Source organism: Balaenoptera physalus (genome assembly GCF_965194825.1).
Source record: "Balaenoptera physalus genome assembly, chromosome: 1".
NCBI lineage: Eukaryota > Metazoa > Chordata > Mammalia > Artiodactyla > Balaenopteridae > Balaenoptera > Balaenoptera physalus.
In genome coordinates this window covers 187,366,115-187,387,853 of record NC_138882.1, presented here as the reverse complement: position 1 = coordinate 187,387,853, position 21,739 = coordinate 187,366,115, and the positions used below count along the sequence as shown (strand labels likewise).

The following is a 21,739-nucleotide window of genomic DNA, read 5'->3' as shown; positions in this document are numbered from 1 at the left end:
TTTTTTTTTTTTTTTTTAATGGGGGCGGGTGGGAGTCCGATTCGGGGCGTCTCCCAGCACCCTCCTGGGGTGGCTGCTGGGAGGAGGCGGCGAGGAGGCTGGGAGAGTCTGGGTCATGCGGAGGGTGTGGGCAGAGGCTCCTCCCGGCACGACACCGCCCCGCCCCAGGTAATTTTCCTACATCCGTGGGGGGCGCACCCCAAGCCGGGTGCTCCCCGCGGGCCGGGGACCGGAGCGGGCCGTGGAGGCGGAGGCGGGGCCGGGGCGGGGCTCGGCGGGCTGGGGCGGGGCCGCATCCACAGGCGACCGCAGGCAGAGGCTGGCTCAGCCCCTGCTGCGGAGCGGGATCGCACAGCGGTGGCAGAGGGCAGGTGACCGGCGGGAGTGGGCGCGGGGAGCGCCGGGGCAGGGACGCGGGGTGCGGGGGCCGGGCGGGCGGGCTCGGCGGTTCCGGGCCCAGCAGCAGTGCGCCGAGGGAGGCCCTGCGCGGACAAGGCCCAGGCGGCGGGGTTGCGCGGCGCGGCCTCGAGAGGCGGCGCGAGCAGGAACCCGAGCTAGGGTCGCCATCGATGCGCAGGGGTCCAAGCCTAGACTTTGGGAAACATTTGAAAGCCACGAGGAGGGATGGGAAGTCAAAGGCGCGCGGGGACACCCGGGGCTGGAGCCCAGCCACGGGGATGGGGGTGGGGGTATAGGAAAGCCCGCTCCCCATCGCCCACCCCTTCTCCAGTCCTAGCCAGCCAGAGCATTTCCTCCGTGGTCTCGAAAAAGTGGCTAGAGCCCTTTGGACCTCGGTCGGAGACAATGATAATTATCCCTGCCCCCCATATCTCCGCTCCTCCGTTTTGAGGATGGGAGAGAGAATGCGGAAGGTACCAGACAGGCTGCGGGGCTGCGAATTGTTATTTCCATGCTAAAGACCGTCCGGCCTATTGAAAAAAGCTGGCTCTAGATTCAGAGAAGGCTCAGGCTCCTTTCCCTGCTGCTCCTGTCTGTGTGACCTTGGGCAGATCCTGCTACCTCTTCTGCCTCCTTAGCCTCCCTTAGAGGCTATTGTGAGGTGCCGGTAAAAAAATCAGAGCTCACCTTTTACTGAGCTTCTGCTGTGTCCCAAGCTCCTTGTACCCACTCTAGGAGGTAAGTACTGTTCCTGGCCCCATTTTACAGAGGAGGAAACTGAGGCTCAGAGAGGCCCAGTGACTTTCCTGAGATAGTCAATGGCAGTGCTGGGAGGGAACCTCCACCACCACGGGGTGCTGCGAATACTGGGTCCTGGGGAGAGGATCAGGTCTGTAGTGTAGCTTTTCAACAACGACAGGAGAGCCATGGCGGTGGGGAACATCAACGAGCTGCCCGAGAACATCCTGCTGGAGTTGTTCACGCACGTGCCCGCCCGCCAGCTGCTGCTGCGTTGCCGCCTGGTCTGCAGCCTCTGGCGAGACCTCATTGACCTCGTGACCCTCTGGAAGCGCAAATGCCTGCGTGAGGGCTTCATTACCGAAGACTGGGACCAGCCCGTGGCCGACTGGAAGGTCTTCTACTTCCTCCGCAGCCTCCACAAGAACCTCCTGCATAACCCGTGCGCCGAAGGTGGGGTGCAGACTGGGTATGACGTGCCCCCAAACACACACACTGTCGTGATACCAGCTAACATTCATTAGGCACTTACTATGAGCCAGCCAGGCACTTTGGGGGGTTTAATTCCTTTCTCACAATAATCCTAAGAGATAGGTACTGTTAGGCACCCATTTTTCAGATGGGCAAACTGAGGCCAAGAGTGGCATTATTCCACTCTGAAGGTTATTTCCCCAGTGACCTTTCCTAGGAGAGGGAATGTTGGCCAGTTGGAATGAATTGTGCCCAAGACACAAGACCAGGAAGTCAGAGCCATATTTGCTTGGCCTGGCTCCCAGACTCCAGGACTAGGCCTACTAGGACTGCCCAGAAGACAAAAGGGGCTTTGCTTATGAGAGAATGAGAGATCCAGTCTTCTTCCCAGCGCATTCCAACAAAAGGTAAAACAAGACTTCTGCGGTCTTCCAGAGCCCCCTCTTTTCCCTTGCTGTGTTGTAAATGATTAAGTAGACACTTTGATGGGTTGAGAACCTCAATCTCCATTATGTGGCCAAATTCTGGAGCCAAATGATACTAAAACAACCCCAAGCTGTCCAGAGCTTTCAGATGCCTGCCTCACTTGACTCCCCAACGGCCATGTTCTTGACTAGCATGTTGACAAACTATGGTCCATAAGCCAAATCTGGCCTACGAGCTAAGAATAGTTTTTATGGTTTTAAAGGGTTACTTAAAAAACAAACAAAAGGGGCTTCCCTGGTGGCGCAGTGGTTGAGAATCCGCCTGCCAATGCAGGGGACACGGGTTCGAGCCCTGGTCTGGGAAGATCCCACATGCCGCAGAGCAACTGGGCCCGTGAGCCACAACTACTGAGCCTGCGCATCTGGAGCCTGTGCTCCGCAACAAGAGAGGCCGCGATAGTGAGAGGCCCGCGCACCGCGATGAAGAGGGGCCCCCACTTGCCACAACTAGAGAAAGCCCTCACACAGAAGCGAAGACCCAACACAGCCAAAAATAAATTAATTAATTAATTAATTTAAAAAAATATATGTACTTAAAAAAAAATGTTGCGGATACTTTAAAAAACAAACAAACAAACAAACAAAAAAGACACTATGTGATAGAGTCAATATGTAGCCCACAAAACCTAAAGTATTCTGACTCTTTACGGAAAAAGTTTGCTAGCCCCTGTTCTTGACCCCAGTTTACAGAGGACAAAACCAAGGCTCAGAGAGAGAAAGCAGCTTGCCTAAGGTCACAGAGCCCAGTATTGGTAGAGCTGGGACTAGACCCAGATCTGTCTGACCAGCGCCGGAGCATTCCATCACAGAAGTAGTCTGGTTGTTCCCATCATCAGGATTCCCAGTAGAAATCAGTTACCATGGTGCCTGGCACACAGGCAGCACCTAATACAAGGCAGGCGCTGTTGATGTGCAGGATTCCCCAGCACGGGGCTTGAGGGCAGCTGCTGAAATCCAGGGAGAGGTGCCAGGAGCAAGGGGCACTTGGGAGGTGGCCACTGAGGGGTTTCCCTTTGATACGAACTCTGCTTTCCCACCAGAGGGGTTTGAGTTCTGGAGCCTGGACGTGAATGGAGGCGATGAGTGGAAGGTGGAGGATCTCTCTGGAGACCAGAGGAAGGAATTCCCCAATGACCAGGTCAAGAAATACTTCGTGACTTCTTATTAGTAAGATCCAAGGGGTCTCGGGGTGGGGGGAAGCCCAAGTCACTGCACCTTGGGGTCTCTCCTGCTCTGGGAGGGGGCAGTCCTAGCCCCCCAGTGCCCTAGTGGCGAGCCCCAGCCCCTCCCACCCCTCCACCCACCCCCAGCACCTGCCTCAAGTCCCAGGTGGTGGACCTCAAGGCTGAAGGGTATTGGGAGGAGCTGATGGACACCACGCGGCCAGACATCGAGGTGAAGGACTGGTGAGTGCTTGGGGCGAGGGTTTGGGGGGGGGGCCCTGCCACTCAGGTGCCCCACCCCCACCCTGCCCCCCCATCTCCAAGGCCCTGATGGGCCCTTCCTCTGCCTGCAGGTTCGCAGCCAGGCCAGACTGCGGGTCCAAGTACCAGCTGTGTGTTCAGCTCCTGTCGTCAGCACATGCACCTCTGGGGACCTTCCAGTCAGACGCAGCAACCATCCAGCAGAAGAGCGATGCCAAGTGGAGGGAGGTGTGTGAGCCGGGAAGGGGACAGGGGGCACATTGTCCAAGGCTGAGACTGCAGTCAGACAGGCCCAAGTTGAGATCCCAGTTCTGCTGCTTCTTACCTGGGCGTTGGCTGCTCTGAGCTCTCAAAGATTATCAGATGATGCTGGTAAAGCCATGTTCGAAAAGACTGACTATTATTAATTACTAATATCAGTTATTACTATTATCTAGGTTAGGGTTCAGTGAACTTTTTCTTAAAAGGCCAGATACAAATAGTTTAAGCTTTGCAGGTTTTACTGTATCACAACTACTCAGCTCATCAACTCTGCCATTGTGTTGTGAAAGCAGCTTTAGCAAATGGGCATGACTGTGTTCCAATAAAACTTTATTTACAAAAACTGGCAGTGGGCCCCTAGACCATAGTTTGCCAACTCCTGATCTAGACCAGTGCTCTCCAGTAGAACTTTCTGCAGTGATAGAAATGGTCTGTCTAGGACTTCCCTGATCTGGACTCGGCGCTTTCACTGCCATGGCCCCAGGTTCAGTCCCTGGTCAGAGAACTAAGATCCCGCAAGCGGTGTAGCACAGCCAAAAAAAAAAAAAAAAAAAAAGAGCGAGAGAGAGAGAAAGAAAGAAATGGTCTGTCTGCCCTGTCCGGTTTGGTAGCCAAGAGCCACATGTGACAATTGAAAACTTAAGAGCCAGTTCATAGTACGACTAGGAACTGAACTTTTAATTTTATTCAACTTTAATTAATTTTAACTTAAATAGCCACACGTGCTCAGTGATGACTGTATTGGACATCCTTTGGCAGCTTGCAAAATTTCCTTCAGTTCATTTGAGCTGCACTTAGATAATCCCATGGAGTGGACCCAGGAGGATTTTGCTCCATTTTACAGATGAGGAAACTGAGGAGGCATAGACAGGGGAGGTGGTCTGCCCCACATCAGAGTGAGGACTAGAATTCCGTTCTGCTGACTCTGGGTCGAGCACTGAGACCTCAGCCCATCCTGGCCCCCTCACCCCCTCAGGCAGTACCCCCCCTCAGGGTCAACTCCCCTGACCGCTCTCCTTCCCTCCACCTGCCCCTGCCCCCCAGGTCTCCCACACGTTCTCCAACTATCCACCCGGCGTCCGCTACATCTGGTTTCAGCACGGCGGCGTGGACACTCACTACTGGGCCGGCTGGTACGGCCCGAGGGTCACCAACAGCAGCATCACCATCAGGCCCCCACTGCCATGACGCCCCCGAGCCCCCAGCCACCTAATCCCAACTGATAACCTGCTGGCAGAGGTGGGCTGGGCTTGGGAAGGGGAGGTAGAGGCCAGGCTCTCCCAGACTTCCTAGTTCATCCTTGCGCCCCCCAGTTGCTTCTTCATGGAGCCTCTTCATTTGTACAGCCTTCATATGTTATGGGTAGCTAGCTCTCCGCCCGGGGGTCTCAACCTGAATGATGGGGCCCCTGAGGTTGGGGTGGTGCATGGTGTTCCCCCAGGCTTCTCCCCCAGATGCCTCTGAGGGAGGGTCTCCAAGCTCTGCTGGTAACCTAGATCTATGTGTCTACCTTCCCTTGTTGGGTCATTTCTCACTGTCTTCTTTGAGGGCCCTCAGACCTGGGACAGTCAGGACATCTGGCAAGCCTGTGGCTGCCCTGCATAATACAGATGCTGGGCGATGATGTAGCTCAGACAGGTGTGGGAGTGGAAGGACGGCTCTGCCGGCCCATCCTCTGCCCCATTCTCTGCCACTCCCAGGCTTTCTCACTCTGTCCGCCTGCTTAGCGAGGTGGCTTTGGTCCAGAGGCTCAGGCCTGGTCTGAGATAGGCAGGCCCAGGGTGGCGTGGGGTCCCGGCCAAGTCTGGACTCTGTTCACTTGTCAGTGAAGCCCCAGAAGCCACATGTGTATTAAGTGAGGGCAAGGCTCTCCAAAAGACCCCCCTGGAATCCTGCACACGGCAACCCAGGGCAGGTGGGGGGCAGGACTGGGCCCTGAGAGCTGGGATGTGTGAGCCCTGGATGAGTGGGATGGGGGTGGTTTCAAGGACCACCTGTCCACCTCCATGCCTAGGCCAGGCACTCTGTGGCTTGGAGAGCATTCCAAGCGCCCACCCTACCCTTGGAACTGCCATTCCCAGGACCTCCCCACCCTGTCGGACCACATTCCTGCCTCTGCTTCCTGCTGGAAAGAGAGCAGTTCTCCTACCCCTGCTGCATGTGGCCAAATAAAAGGTGTTCCCAGCCCAACGTGTGCCCTGTGCTTTCTGGGGGAAAAGGCAAACTTCATGGGAGGTCTTGCCCCTTGCCTGTAGAAGCTGCAACTTATATGGCTCTGTCCAAGGTACAGAGAGGGGTTAACATTTCAGGAGCCAGACTTCGAAGAATGAGGGTCCTGGGACAGACCCCTGGACAAGCTGCAGACATCTCGCACCCAGCAGCCCTCCAGAACTGCCAGCTTCCTCTGGAGACCTGGCCGCAGGCTGGGGGTGGAGTGTGCAGATATCTTGGGCAACTCTTGCCATCCCAGGCACTACTTACTGTTGTTTTTTTCACTGCCCAGAGCTTTACTGACAATAGACGAAGCCAAAGAATTTATAATGGTGCCTGGCACACAGTAGGTGCTCAATAAGTACTGTTAAATTGCATTATCTGACTCATCAGTGAGCTAGATTAGGGCCTCAACCAGGGCAAGGACTGTTACCGACCAGGGTTCTTGGCCTCCTTAATCAATAGAAATTGATACGAGGCCAGACAAGAGTTTCAGATAAGGCTTTCCTGGGACCCCTGCTACAGCAGGAGGGAGTGAAATCAAGCAACAGTTTCCCTTGCTGGATCCCTCGCTCACTCTGGGGGAGTGGGGGAGTTGGTTCCTTTTATGGGGTGAGGGTAGGGGTGTGTCCAGCGGCCAGGCAGGAAGGGTGGCTTAGGTGGTCTGCCCACCCCTTTGGTGGTGGTGTGTGCAGGGGGCATGCGCAGTACCCTGCTTTTGCTCCCCATGCTCTGTTTTTGGGCTCTTCAGAAGTGGCAGTTGGGTTTTTGGTCTTTTTGTATCTTGTTGTCCATAGTTTGCCCCAACTGCACATGCACACAGTTATTTTTAGTCCCTTATAGTTTCTTTATAGCTTGTCAGCTCAAAGAGATTGTTTGTCCAGGTGCAAGCACTGCAGCAAAGGGTCCCAGGTCCCAGCCTGTCTCAGGACCACCACCCACTAACTGTATGGCAAGTTAGCAAAAGACACTCTTCCTCGGAGAATATGCAGCCCTGAGTTAACAACCCGGCCTGGATCAGGCACCCTTGGGCAGTGCACACCTTGCACGATCCTTTGTGGCTGCCTGAAGTAGGTGCTTGATAATTATTTGTGAAATGAAGAAAGGAATTAATGAACTTAATCCCAGCAAAAACGCAGAGCGGTTTTTACCTCTGAGTAAGTCCTAGGGACGGTACGAACCAGGCTCAAGGCCAGAGTTTCAGCAGCCACCCTCCAGGCGGGGGCCCACCTCCCTCCCTGCGTCCAGGGAACCGGAATAGAGGTCTAAGGAGTGGCCCCCAGCGGGTAAGGGCTAGGTCAGAAGGAGGCTCCGGCCTACCGGAGGGAGGTGGAAGCACAGAGAAATTGGGTTCCCACTGCTGAGCCGCCCACCGCCTGGAAGGAAAGACTGAGGTTCAGGAAACGAGGTCTGGAGCTCCCCTGACGCCGCCCCGAGCCTGAGGACACCAGATTTCTTTGCTCGCGTCTGGGAAAGTGGCCCCGGCGTGGGGCGGGGCGAAGTCGCTGGAGCAGCAGGCTGGGGCCGCGAGGGAGGCGGCCTGAGCGCGGCGCGTGACGCAGGCGCCGGGCGGGGCGAGAGCTGACGGCGCCGCCGAGGCCGTAAGCTCCAGGCTGACCCCGAGCTCAGGTCGCGCCGAGCGCTCCGCCCCGCGCCCAGATCTCGGCCCAGGCAAGGGACGGGTAGGGGGGCGACAGGTGCGGGAGGGGGCTTGGATGTTCGGCGCTGGGGGGGTCGTCGGGATGTTAACCGAGCCCGAGAACGCTGTCTTCGGCCGGCCGGGAAGCCGGCAGCCGCGGGAGGGGCGCCGGGGGGAGCCGCTTCCGGGCGGGGCGGGGCGGGGCGCGGGGCGGGGCCAGTCTCTAGGGTCTGATAGCTCGGCGCGGACTGCTTCGCTTCCCGGCTTGGCCGTCCCGGAGTATCCCCGGCGTCCGCGGCCACTCCGGCTTAACCTCGCGTGCAGCGCCCCGGCCAGGGGACAGTCTAGGAACTCGGGGCACCGTCACGCCCGCAGGGCCTGGGACGGGGGCCTAACTTCCCCAAGCCGCAGTTTCCGTTTTCGGAAATGGGCTTAGTAACAGTGTCTCGAGTGGTTGTAGGGAGGGTCTATGGAGAAAAGGCCAGCGCGTGGCTCTGGGCCTGGTACATGGGAAGCCCAATCGATGCGAGGTGGCTTCTTAGGGCTAATGTGGACGTTTCCACCCCCAAATGCCCCAGGATGACCTTCACCCCCTCCACCCTTCAGCATTCAGGCTTTGGGGATGGAGTCCAGTGATGACATGCGACCAGAGCGAAAGACCAGACTTTGGACGATAGGCCGAGGAGGTGTTTGTACCTAAGACGCCTCTAACTTGGAGCCCAGGGACTTTTATTTGGCCTAGACAATGCTTTTAGAAGTTGCCAACATTTAAAATTTGACAGATTTCATGTTTTTAAAAAATGTTTAAAATTCCTCCTGAAAAATGGGAAGACCTGGCCGCATGGAGTATTTTTCCATCATAGCATTTTGCACAAGCTATCAGTACCTTATTTATCTGGTTTTTTTTTTTTTTTTCTCTGATAATGGAAAAATACTTCTCCCTGGGCAGGTGCCAGAGTGTGTGTCCACCCTCATTTTTTTAAAGGGATGAAAGCTTTGAGAAGACTGTGAGCTGTGTGAAAATTAAAAAGGGGAAACCCACTAACATGGAGTCAGGAAATGAGGAAGAGGAACACTTGACAGTCAGTACAGTCCCAACATCAAGAGGCGTACTTGGCATACCTGGCAGGAAGTGAGACTACTACTGCCAGCAGGAGGAAAAAATGATTTTCTCCTTGCCTGGCAACAACTCAGCCAATGAGAGACTGTCACAACTCAACCAATGAACAGCCGTTATACTTCCAACTCCCCGTGTCTTCCAATGGGCTTTTTGTTTACAACAGCCCCACCCAACTTTCCCTTCTCCTCTGTAAAAGAGTCTCTTCTCCTTTGCTTAACAGGACTTGAAAGTGGTTCGCCATAGTTGCATGTCCTGCCTTGCAGTTATTTGCTGCTCCCAAATAAACCTGTTTTGCTAGTAAAATAAGCGGCTTTTTTATTGTTTTAGGTTAACATTACACGGAGGTTTCACTGAGATCCAGAGAAGACCCCCAACAACTGCGAGGCTGGTGAGCAAACAGGTGCTGGTACCCACAGATCCCACAGAACTCAACTGCTTTCTCAGCAACTTTACAGTTTGAGGGTAAGTTTTTCTCCTGGATCTGAGCTGCGCTCTTGTTGCGTTTTGAAGCTCTCCAGGTTTTATTTGGGATCTCTTTGAAGGCTTCGTCCTTTTTTGTTAAGGCCTTGTTTGTCTGTGAGTACTTGGTTGGCACTTTGGCCTCACTCTTGTAATCACGCTGTTCCAGCTGGAACTGTGCTAGCTTTCAGTCCGACTACTTTTGGAACCAGGCTGTTCCTATTGAAACTGTGCTGGTATTTGGCCTGTGGGCTGTTTAAGAATGATTCTTTTGCTCTAGAGAAAAACCCCTGAAAAATGGGATCCCAGTTATCTAAATGTTTTGAGGGTGCCCCCCCCCTTTTCAGGGACCCTGGACAATTTTATGTTTAAAAACTGCTGTCTCTCCTTATATACATTTTTAACTAAATGGACCAACTGAAACACGTAATTTAGAACATCAGTGACCAGCATGGGGAACTTCTGAACTCCCCAAACTTCCTTTCTTAAAATTGTGTTAGCCATAGATCTGCAGTTGTCAAAACTGAATTGGACACCAATTTTGATTGGTATTTTAAGGCTTCCAAAACGTATCAGGAGTCTAAAATTGCCGCTTTGCAATATACAATTTTTAAAGTAACTGAGGCAAATAAAATATTAAAGAAAGACAAAATGGCTTCTGAGGTCTCTTTTTTCCCTACTCCGTCTTCTCTGTCTCTGGATGCTGGCAGTCGTCTTGTGCTCAAGCCCATCCCAGTCACCGTCTTCCTTTCCTTCTGCACCTCCCCAGTCTAATTCTCTCGCTGAACTTCCCTTTTTCCCTACAGCTCTGCTGACTCTCCCTGCTCCCTCCTCTGAACCTATCAGAACCTGCTCCTTAAAGTTAATCTTCTGAGGATTGAAATAAACCCCAAATTACTTATGTTCCCTGGACTAAGCCAAATTGTGAGCCATAGTTCAAGAGTTTCCTAAAGTAACTGAGGACCCCCATAGGTTTGCTGAAGATTTTAATACTTGTTCAAACCTACCAGTCTGGTTTCTCAGATTTATATCAGTTAGTCCACGTGCTTGTTGGTGAGAGTCAAGCAAACACTGGATGAAACTAGCCCATGGGAACATTCTGGAGTGGATTTAGAAGAGCAATCCTCTAACGTTTGGCAAGAGGCTAGAACACTCATTGAAAACCTCCACTGAGCAATTACAGTAGCCTTTCCTAAGCCTGTTGATCAGAACAAAGGTCAGCCTTGCATACAAAAATCTGATGAACCTGTTCATGGCTATTCTAATCGACTTCAGGTTATTTTTAAAGAAAGCTCTGGTCTTCCTTCAGATGTTGAGTCCACTAGGGTAACTGTCACCTCCATGTTTATTAATGGGCTGAACCAGGATCTTTTTCTTTTATTTAAAAGAACCAGGATGGAATGGGAAACTGTGTCCACTCTAGATTCATTTGGCAAATCAGCTCACTTGCACCCTAGGTGAGTCACCAAAAAGAAAGACCACTAAAATTCTTAATCTTCAACTCCAGCAAATGAAGGTCCCTAAACAAAACCAAAAACCTTCTAATTTCTGCTATTGCAAAAAGCCAGAGCATCAGAAAAAAGACTGTTACAAATTTAAGCATTTCAGGAGTTTTCAGCCCTCTCAGCCTTTCCAATGTCCTCCTAATGCCCAATGAGGGGGCCCTGAGGAACTACAGGGGCTCTTCCCAATCCTCCCTGTTAATCAGCTCGAAGAAACAACTCTCCAGATTGGGAAGGAATCTCTCTCTGTCCTTACTGACAGCGGAGCCGCACTCTCGGTGCTCAGCCCCACTGCAGAGCCCTAATACAGTTCCAAGAGTGGGGATTTCTAATAATCCTCAGCAGGTTCCTGTCTCTGAACCTTCTCCCTTTCGTTTAGGCCCTTTGAGAGATACACACTTTCTCTCCTTAGCTCTTCTGCCTCCATTCATTTATTAGGCCTAGACTTCTTGGAAGAGTATTATGCCCAATTTCTTTCTCCCAAAAGGGGGAAATAATTCTAGAATTTGACAGTAGCCATCAAAATAGCCAACTAGGTAAATTAAAAGACCCTTCGACATCTTTTATTTGTTCTGTTTCCGGCACTGCTGGGGCTGATTCTTGAAACACTGATCATTTGTCCCTATTGAATCAGCTACCAGCCTCCTTACAGGCAAAAATCTCCAACTGATATTGGCAAAATTCACAGTGTACCTCCCATTAAGATTCAAATCGATCCCTCTAAACTCTCTTCAGAATTAATCAATACCCTATAAGTAAAGAATCCCTTCATATAGAAAACCCATGATAGAAGATTTCAAGGCTCAGTGCCTCATTATCCCTTGCATTAGTCCCTGTAATACACCTGTTATACCTGTGAGAAAACCCAAGGGCTGAGGATGGAGGTTTATCCAGGACCGCTGAGCAATAAACATTGTTATCTCTCAACTCTCAGTTGTTTCTAACCACTGCATGCTGCTGACATCCATTCCCACTTGAAGCAAGTTTTTCACTGTGACTGATCTATGCAGTGTATTTTTCAACTTATTATAGTTGATAAGGCTAGCCAATATCTTTTTGCCTTCACCTGGGACGGACAACGATATACTCGTATAGTAGTGACCCAGGGTTTCACAGAAAGTCCTTCTTACTTTTCACAAATCTTGAAAGCTGATCTGGATGATGTAAAGTTTTCTGCAGGTTCTACTTTGTTACATTATATAGATGATTTGCGCCTATGCTGTCCTTCTCAAACCTCCTCACAGGAAGACAGCATCCACCCGCTAAAATTTTTGGCCTTAAAGGGACATAAAGTCTCCAAAGAAAAATGGCACTTTGCTCAAACTCAGGTTCAGTATTTAGAGCACGTGATTTCAGAACAGGGACTACTGGATCTAGATAGACTCCATGACATCCTGAACTGCCCAGAATCAAAAACTAAGCTCCTAAGGTTTTCTTGGGCTATCTGGCTACTGTTGAAATTGGATCCCAATTTTCTCTCTTCTGGCTCAGCCCCTACATGCTTTATTAAAAACCAGCAAATCTGACCCCATTAATTGGGGAGATCAAGATGACACAGCTTTTGAAGACTTAAAGAAAAGCTTAACGAGACTACCTGCCCTTGGGCATCCTAATTACCAGCTTCCCTTTTCGCTCTTTGTATGTGAGAAGGCAGGGAATGTCCTCGGAGCCCAAAAACAGGGGGACCATCAACGACCCGTAGGGCATTGTAGCCAACAGCTGGACCCTGTGGCACAGGTATATCCCCCTTGCTTCAAAGCCATTCCTGCTACTGCCCTTCTGGTTAAGGCCACCAAAGAGACAATCATGGGATCCCCTTTAACCATCTTCGTATCCCATGCAGTGGAAGCCCTCCTAAATTCTCATCCACTCAACATTTTTCAGTCAGTTGCCTCACCTCTTATGAAATCCTTTTGCTAACTGTTCCTCACATAGCTCTTTCACATTGTACTAACCTCAACCCTGCTACTTTTCTCCCCTCCTTCACTGACGAAACCCCTCACCACTGCCTGACCCTTACTGGTCACCCTTTGACTCCGTGTAATAATTTAGAGGAGACTCCTCTAACCAATGCAGATTTTTCATGGTTTACTGATGGTTCTTATTTAAAGGGAGAAAGTGGTAAATATTGTGCTGAGTATGCCATTGCAACTCCTTTTGATATTGTTGAAGCAACGCCTTTACCTATGGCTTAATTACACAACAGGCTGAATTATATGCCCTCACTGAGGTTTGTACTTTAGCCAAGGGCAAAACTACAAACATTTATACTGATAGTCAGCATTCCTTTGGAGCAACCCATGACTTTGGAATAACATGGAAACAAGGTTTCCCTACATCTAATGGAGAAAAGATTAAAAATGGCTCTTATATCCAAAATCAATTAGACGCTATACTCTTGCCAGCTGCCTTGACTATTATTAAGATCCCTGGGCATTCCAAGCTTGAGTCCCTATAGGCTGAAAGAAACCAACTTGCTGATATTTCTGCCCAAAATGCTGCTCTCGAAGGAACCCATGACCAAACCTCCAGTATGATCCAAAAGGATGCCCCCCAAGATAACAATCTAGAAATGCCCAATGCCCCAGAAAAGGAAAAACAGTATTGGGAATCTAGGAACTGCTGGTTCAGTAGAAAGAGAAAACTCTGGTTTGGGCCAAATAACAAACTGGTCCTACCAGAAATTCTGATTCCCACACCTCACCACTGTACGTGCATTGAACTCTTGGTCCAGTGACAAAATGATAGCATTCATGAATGAATGTTGGTGGGGAAATATTAATAAGGCCACAAAAAGTACCTACCTTCTTGTCCCACCTGTCCAAAATACAATCCAGGGAAACCTGTTTGCACTCCTCCCAGACACTTTGAATTGCCTAATGGGCCATTCAAAGTTTGGTAGATATAGAGGGGAAAGGGGGGGAGGGATAAATCAGTAGATTGGGATTGACATATACACACTACTCCGTATAAAATAGATAACTAATAAGGACCTATTGTATAGCACAGGGAACTCCACTCAATACTCTGTAATGACATGTATGGGAAAGAATCTAAAAAAGACTGGATATACATATATGTATAACTGATTCACTTTGCTGCACACCTGATACTAACACAACATTGTAAATCAACTATATTCCAATTAAAAAAAAAGTTTGGTAGATGGATTTCACATAGCTGTCCCCATCTCATGGATATAAATATATTTTATTACATGGTCTGTATGTTTTCTCATTGGATTGAAGCCCTCCCTTGCAGACAGGCCACTGCTGCTTCTGTGGCTACAATTTTGATAGAAAAGATTATCCCTACCTGGGGAACCCCTCTTGAACTTCACAGTGATCAAGGAACCCATTTTACTGGTCAGGTGCTTCGACGAGTTTGTGCTCTTTAACTGGTTTTACAACATTTTCACTGTACTTACTATCCTCAATCCTCAGAGTTAGTGGAACGTACTAATGGCACTATTAAGACCTAGTGGGCAAAATTCATAGAGACCCTCCCCCCCAAAAGCATTGCCATTGGTTCTTCTAAATCTCAGATGCACCCCTTTCAGAACTCAAACTCTCACCTTTTGAGGTAGTCACAGGACACCCAACGTTCCTTGCCCTACCCACTTTTGACCCACAGCTGATGAAAGGAGATATATTTCAATATTGTAAAGGCCTAATTGCTTCTATTAAAAATAACAATGCTTGGTAGAGCAATCTTCTTCATAGTGCGCTCTTGGGAGACGAAGACCTTAAGCATCACACCTTTCAACCTGGAGATTTCATGTACTGGAAAAGAAACCTCGAGAAGGACTCTCTTCAACCTCACTGGAAAGGCCCCATCAGGTACTGCTAACCTACCCTTGTGCCTCCAAACTTCAGAGAACAGACTCTTGGATTCATGTGACACATCTAAGAAAGCACCAGACCCTAACTGGACCTGCACACCATCTGGTGACCTGAAGGTAAAGATTTCCTGGATTTGAAGCAGATGACATCTGATGAGACAGCTTGCCCAAGATGTCTAGACAAGGCCTGTTAGAAGATTTAGAATTCACAGAAGTGTCTTTCTTTCATCTGGACTATAAAACTGACTCTGGATTCTTATCCAAATTCAGTTTCTTGAATTTTCAGCCTACAGTCTGTATCATTGATAAAACATCTGATTCCAAACAGTTTCTTTTGAGGTAACAATACTGTTTAATTACTTCATGTTTATTCCTACACTGTGTCATTCCAAAATTCTTTTTTTTTTTAATTTCATTTTTTTTTATACAGGAGGTTCTTATTAGTTATCTATTTTATACATATTAGTTTATATATGTCAATCCCAATCTCCCAATTCATCCCACCACCACCACCACCACCCCCTGCTTTCCCCCCTTGGTGTCCATACGTTTGTTCTCTACACCTGTGTCACTATCTCTGCCTTGCAAACCAGTTCATCTGTACTATTTTTCTAGATTCCATATATGTGTGTTAATATACGATATTTGTTTGTCTCTTTCTGACTTACTTCACTGTGTATGAGTCTCTAGGTCCATCCACATCTCTACAAATGACCCAATTTCGTTCCTTTTTATGGCTGAGTAATATTCCATTGTATATATGTACCACATCTTCGTTACAAAATTCTTGTTTAATTTCTTCCGTTTTGAGTGTGCCCTTGCTGTAGTCACTATTCTAAGATACAGACTTTTGGATGGGAAATTCCTGAGAGATCTCCCTCCTACCCCTCCTTGTTACTCAAATGTGACCACAATAGGTTTCCAATCTGTGCACTTTCCCTCTGACATGGGACAGGACACCCAGAAAAGATCCTTACTGGCATCAAGGGATAAAAGGCCACTGAATGCTGATTAAAAAAACAGACAGGGGCTTCCCTGGTGGCGCAGTGGTTGAGAATCTGCCTGCCAATGCAGGGGACACGAGTTCGAGCCCTGGTCTGGGAAGATCCCACATGCCATGGAGCACCTAGGCCCGTGAGCCACAACTACTGAGCCTGCGCGTCTGGAGCCTGTGCTCCACAACAAGAGAGGCTGCAATAGTGAGAGGTCCGCGCACCGCGATGAAGAGTGGCCCCTGCTTGCCGCAACTAGAGAAAGCCCTCGCACAGAAACAAAGACCCAACACAGCCAAAAATAAATAAATAAATAAATAAATTTAAAAAAAAAACAGACAAAAACCCTGACTCTTTATCAGTGATGCTTTTGGAAAAAGATCTTGATCAAAAGGTGGAAATGTGAAAATTAATGAAGGGAAACCTCACTAAAATGGAGTTGGGAGGCCAGAAGGGGGAGTACTTGACAGTCAATACAGGAAGAATCAACACAGATCTTCTGGCAGGAAGTAACACTACTAGTGCCAGCAGGAGGAAGAAAGATTTTCTCCTTTCCTGGCAACAGCTTAGCTAATGGTAGACTGTCACAACTCAGCCATTGAAAAGTCACTATATTTGGAACTCCCAGTTTCCTCCAGAGACTTTTTGTTTATAACAGTCCCTCCCAACTTCCCCGTCTCTTCTATAAAAGAATTCCCTCTGCTTTGCTTAACGGGACTTGCAAGTGGTTCACCAGTTGCATGTCCCAAATTGCAATTCTTTGCTGCTCCCAAATAAATCTGTTTTGCTGGTAAAATATCTGGCTGTTTTATTGTTTTAAGTTAACAACTGCTTCTTTGGCCAAGTCGCAATGAAAAATGAAAAGTCTCCCCAGTGTCCCTACATGTCCCAGGAGAATATTCCCTTCCCCACCCATAAGCAGATAAGGCCCATCTGCTCCAGCCATCTTGAGTGACAGTGGCTACAGGCCCACTCCCACCCACCTGAGAGAATCCCCTTAGCTGGTTAACCAGGATCCACCCCCAGGCAAGATTCAGGCCAAGGTGGTGGCACTGTAATTCTCCCAAAACCCTGTGCAATTCGGATGTAGAGGGAGGAATGTGTTCTTGGGGGCCGGTACCTCTGCAACTACTGGAGAGTCGTTTTGCTCTAAGGCCAAGAGTGTGGTTAATGACGCCGTGGAGCACTTCTCAGCCAGCCCCGTGCTAAATGCTTTACTTGTACTAACTCAGTCCTCCCAGCCCTTCTGAGGTCGGGACAGTTACCACCTTTTTTGGGGGTGGGACTACCTTCCCAGCTAGTCACTCCAGGCCAGGATTCAAACCCAAGCAATCTTGCTTCTTCACCTTCAACGTGCTTTTCCGTTTCTGGGCATTTCAGAGTGGCCTGATGCCCAACCCAAAACTGGGTGGGGGGGGAGCCTCCTCATTGGGATGTTTTATCACAGCTAAAGTGGGCAATTTGGGGAGAGAAAGTTTGTTTCTCAGCCCATCACTTAAGTTGTGAGCTAGTCTGTGGAAGTCATAAAGATTTTACGTTCTTTTTTTTTTTATATACATATTCTTTCCCTCACACCTTTTTTTATTATTATATTTTTATTTTTGGCTGCATTGGGTCTTTGTTGCTGTGTGTGCACTTTCTCTAGTTGCAGCGAGCGGGGGCTACTTTTCCTTGTGGTGTGTGGGCTTCTCATTGCGGTGGCTTCTCTTGTTGTGGAGATCGGGCTGTAGGCGTGCAGGCTTCAGTAGTTGTGGCGCGCAGGCTCAGTGGTTGTGGCGCACGGGCTTAGTTGCCCCACGGCACGTGGGATCTTCCTGGAGCAGGGATCAAACCCGTGTCCCCCGCATTGTCAGGCGGATTCTTAACCACTTTGCCACCGGGGAGTCCCAAGATTTTATGTTCTAACGAATTCATAGTATTAAAATAACATCACTGAAAGCCTTTGCAGAGCTTACAGACAACAGAATGGCCTTGGCAAAATCTTACGGTTCTCCAGGCCCACCAACTGAAAATTAAGCAATTAATTTTTTAATGGAGGGTGGGGCCTCTTAAAAAATTAGTCCCTGAAGACTTTATCAATATTTTTATTGCACTCTTTCAAATGTGCATAACATGTGGCCACTCTGTATTTTGAGGGTCTACCATGTACTGGAAAGGGGCTCCAATGTTCCCTGGCCCAGGTCCCTGGGGATCTAAGGGGTCCACCTCCTTGGTCAGAGCTCATGACCACTGTTGCTCCCCACAGGCCTGTGCGTGCATCTCACCCCACCACGGCCATGGCCCTGGTCAGCATCAACCAGCTGCCCGAGAGCATCCTGCTGGAGGTGTTCACGCACCTGCCCGCCCGCCAGCTGCTGCTGAACTGCCGCCCTGTCTGCAGCCTCTGGCGCGACCTCATCGACCTTGTGTCCCTCTGGAAGCGCAAATGCCTGCATGAGGGCTACGCCACTGAGGACTGGGACCAGTCCGTGGCTGACTGGAAGGTCTTCTACTTTCTGTGCAGCCTCCGCAGGAACCTCCTGCGCAACCCGTGTGCCGAAGGTGGGCCGGGGCCTGCTGCTCGGCTGGTTCCGTCCCTTTCCTGAACCTCAGGGCCTTTGTACTTGCTGTTCCCACACTACCTGGAATGTTCTCTCATCACCACCACCGCCCCCCCAACACCTGTCATGCTCCCTTAGTCCCTCTCCTCATTCTCCAGGTCTCAGTTCAGAGATGTGCCCTGATCCCCCATCTGAAAACAGTGCTCTCCACGTCTGTCACATCGCCCCATTTCCTTCCTTCATAGTACTGGTCATAACCTATAATAACTGAATCTTTTTTTTTCTTTGCCACAAATTTCAAGTTCCTGGGGCCTGACAGATCTTGCCACCCTGCACCCTGTGTCCACATAGCATGTGCTCAGGAAACGTTTGTTGCTTGAATAAACACACTGCAGACCCCCTCCCCTTTAGTTCAGTCTCTGCTGCCTAACGTTGAGGGAGGGCTTCCTGTGTGCCAGGCACTAGCCTGAGGTCTTAGAAATGTCCTTATCCTCCCGTCACCCCATGATACAGAGGAAGAAAATGAGGAATTTGAGAGGTAGCTACGATCACATGGTTTGAGGCTCCTATTTTGCTTATGTTCTCTTATATATTTGCCAGGCTTTTTTTTTTTTCTTCATTTAGCATCTTCATTTAGTACCGGGCATCATGCTTCCTGTTTGGGTATAGCAGCAGTTGATTAAGAGGCATAGTTTGTTCACTTAGAATCCCTTCCTCTCTTTATCCTCGTGAAGATCCCGAGAGTTAGCCAAATAAGAAGGCTTTGGCTCCATTTTATAGATGGGGAGCATGAGGTCCCCAAGATGAGTGTCTTGCTCAAAGATCTAGAACTGCCCAGCTTCTGGGGTCCAGTTCTGACTGCTGAAGGCCCTTAGGCCCCTCTTAGAGGCCCCATAGACAGTGCCCCAGACACTTGGTCTCCTGGCCTGCCCCAAATTCTGCTCAGAAGCTGCCCAGCCGGGCCGGGCCACCAGCTCAGCTCACACAGCCTTGCAGAGCTGGCCACCCAGCCTTGCTCAGCTCTCCCCCTGGGCCTGCCCTGGGCACTGGCCTGCTCTGGATTTCTGAATTCCTCTTCTGGTTCTCTACTGGGGGGCTCCCGGGGCACCTGGGGAATAGATGTGGGCTCCTAGTAGAGGGAGCAAAGGAATAATTTGGAAAAGCTCTCCTGGTGATTGTTCTGGAAAGCCTGGGTAGAGAAGCACTGTTTCCTGAGGTCCTCTCAGCTCAGTCTGAAGGGGGAGATGGGAGGGACAGCCTTACGCCTACAAACCTGCCAAGGCAACCTGGTGGGGACCCTTCCACCGATACGGGGTAACTACACGCCACCAACCCAGAGGATGCCCAGCCCCCCAGTCCTCCCTCCTGCCCTGGGCAGAGGGGGTCCGAGTGGGCACAGTAGGCTCCCACGACCCACCAGCAAACCCCCTCAGATCTCAGTTACATAGTTAACCTCCTGGACGTCGACGTCAGGGGAATGCCAGTCGTCTAGTAAGTGGTCTGAGTTGGGACAAACACATTAGCCATTAAGAACAGAATTTACCCACACAGGCCCTTCATAATTTAATGGTTTGAGAACTGAAACTTGGGTATTTCCAGAGCCCCTGGGCAACGTGGAAGTGAGGAAAGGTTCATTTAGAATTTCTGGTCATACTCCTTTTTTCTTTTTTTCCAGCTTCACGTTAGGAGTTGAGCCGCTCAGGGACAAAGGGGGAGGCAGAGGGCCCAGATCAGAATTGATGTGGTGGGCACAGGTGGGAACGTGGGGAGGGGGGCTTTGTAGGGCGGCTCCAAGGTGCCGTGGGGTGCATGCCTTGAGATCTGAGCCTTACCCGCTCCCTCCCAGGACCAGGTGGAGAGGGCCAGGCTGAACATTCACCCAGAGGGTCTTACTGCAGCTTCTGTTTTTCCTAGAGGATATGAGATCCTGGAAAATCGACTCCAACGGAGGGGACCAGTGGAAGGTGGAGAGCCTCCCCGGGGCGCATGGCACAGACTTCCCTGACCCCAAAGTCAAGAAGTACTTTGCCACGTCCTATGAGTAAGACGAACTGAACTGAGAAGCTGTGTGGAGGGAAGAGGGACCGGACAACCTTTTGCCAAATCCCAGGCCTAAGTGAGGGGCCTGTGTGTGAAGCTCCAGAAAGGGGGTTCCAAAGCCAGCTCAGCATCTACTGCTTCCTGGAGCAGGAGGCAACTCAGTGGCTGGGTTAATAGGCAGTGGGGGAGGCGAGCAGTTTGAGGAGGCTGGGAGCCCGTTAGGTGGTTGGGGTAAGTCAGGGGTGGTACAGGTTGTCCCCAGTCTAGGGGCCTGAGTTCATGGAGGCGCCCTCCTTGGCTGCCCGGGACACTGGGCCTAGGGACTGGGATGAACGCCACCCAGGCACGAGTGGGTCAAACTCCCTGCACGTTCCCCGCGGGCCTGCAAGGAGGCAGGAGCCAGAGTCCGCGCCGGCAGTGGCCGTCCTGCAGCCCCTGAACCACCTCCCCGGGTCCGGGCCACGCCTGGGAACGCACGCCTCCCCTTCTGCTCCGCAGGATGTGTCTCAAGTCCCAGCTGATAGACCTCAAAGCCGAGGGCTACTGGGAGGAGCTACTGGACAAGTTCCGGCCGGACATCGAGGTTAAGGACTGGTGAGTGGGGCCCACGCCCGAGTCCCACACTCTGCATCCCTCCCTCCGCTCTTCCTGAGAACCCCTCTAGGGAGTGCCCACTGAGCCCAGCGGGTCCTGGGGCAAGGGCTGCCCCCCCCTACCGACAGGCCCAGCACTTATTCAACACTGCCCCCCGCCCCAGCCCTGCATCAGCAGATGTTAACCCCAGTTTACAGACGGCGAGACTGAGGCCTACAGATGAGTTGTCACTAACAGGCGCTGGAGCGAGAGACACCAGGACCCAGCCTCCCTGGACCTCGCAGATACTCACATGCCTGTCTGCCTCCCCTGCCCCTTTTCACTGTTCATCCCACGACTCTATCCCAAGCTCCTACTCTGTGCCCAGAACTTTGTCTGGCCTGGCCCAGGGCAGAAGCAGGACCCTAGTGCCAGTCAGGCCCCAGGGCCACTACTCTGAGGGTGGGGGGTTGGGGCTTGAGAGGTGTGCAGGGCTGCAGTAGGGCTGACCAGAGGGTGCGCTCTGTGCAGCCCCCATCACACAGGCCACCCCTCCCGAACCTCCATTGTAATGTACAGACGGCGTCACAGATCCGACAGCCCCGGACTTTATCTCTGTAGAGAGCCTTTTGCTTTTTATGGTGACATCTTCACTGGAACACCCAGAAGGGTTGCCCCTTTTCTCAGATGGGATTATTGAGGCCCAGCGCAGATAGACTGCTTACCCCAGGGGCACAGTGGGGCACAGGGAGCACTGAAGCCAGCTGGGCCTCATGGGCAGAGCAGGGAAATGAAACTCGGGGCTCCAATTTGTGGGCCTGCTACCGGCCTGCCTCCAGAGGTGGTGGCCTCCAGGGCCACCTCTGTATTGGGGTGCACAGTCCCAAGCCCTCCGCTCCCCCAGGTTCGCCGCCAGAGCAGACTGTGGCTGCACCTACCACATCCGAGTACAGCTGGCCTCGGCCGACTACCTCGTCCTGGCCTCCTTTGAGCCCACGCCCATGACCGTCCACCAGTGGAACGATGCCAGGTGGACAGAGGTGA

The 21,739-nt window shown here is 51.0% G+C and overlaps 1 protein-coding gene across 15 annotated transcripts in view; it reads left to right on the top strand.

Annotated features, from left to right (window-relative positions):
* Positions 1 to 21,739, top strand: part of FBXO44 (F-box protein 44) — a 23,652-nt gene continuing 1,913 nt past the window's right edge. For 5 of the 15 annotated variants that reach the window (XR_014251092.1, XM_082414242.1, XM_082414241.1 and 2 more), the window contains exons 1-5: positions 14,675 to 14,889; positions 17,788 to 18,083; positions 19,997 to 20,123; positions 20,621 to 20,716; positions 21,600 to 21,735. Coding sequence is in view for 14 of the 15 variants with exons in the window: in XM_082414242.1 (XP_082270368.1) it covers positions 14,723 to 14,889; positions 17,788 to 18,083; positions 19,997 to 20,123; positions 20,621 to 20,716; positions 21,600 to 21,735 (822 nt within the window). In the remaining variant the exon portion in view is untranslated. The other 10 variants (XM_082414244.1, XM_082414245.1, XM_082414238.1 and 7 more) reach the window with 10 other exon arrangements.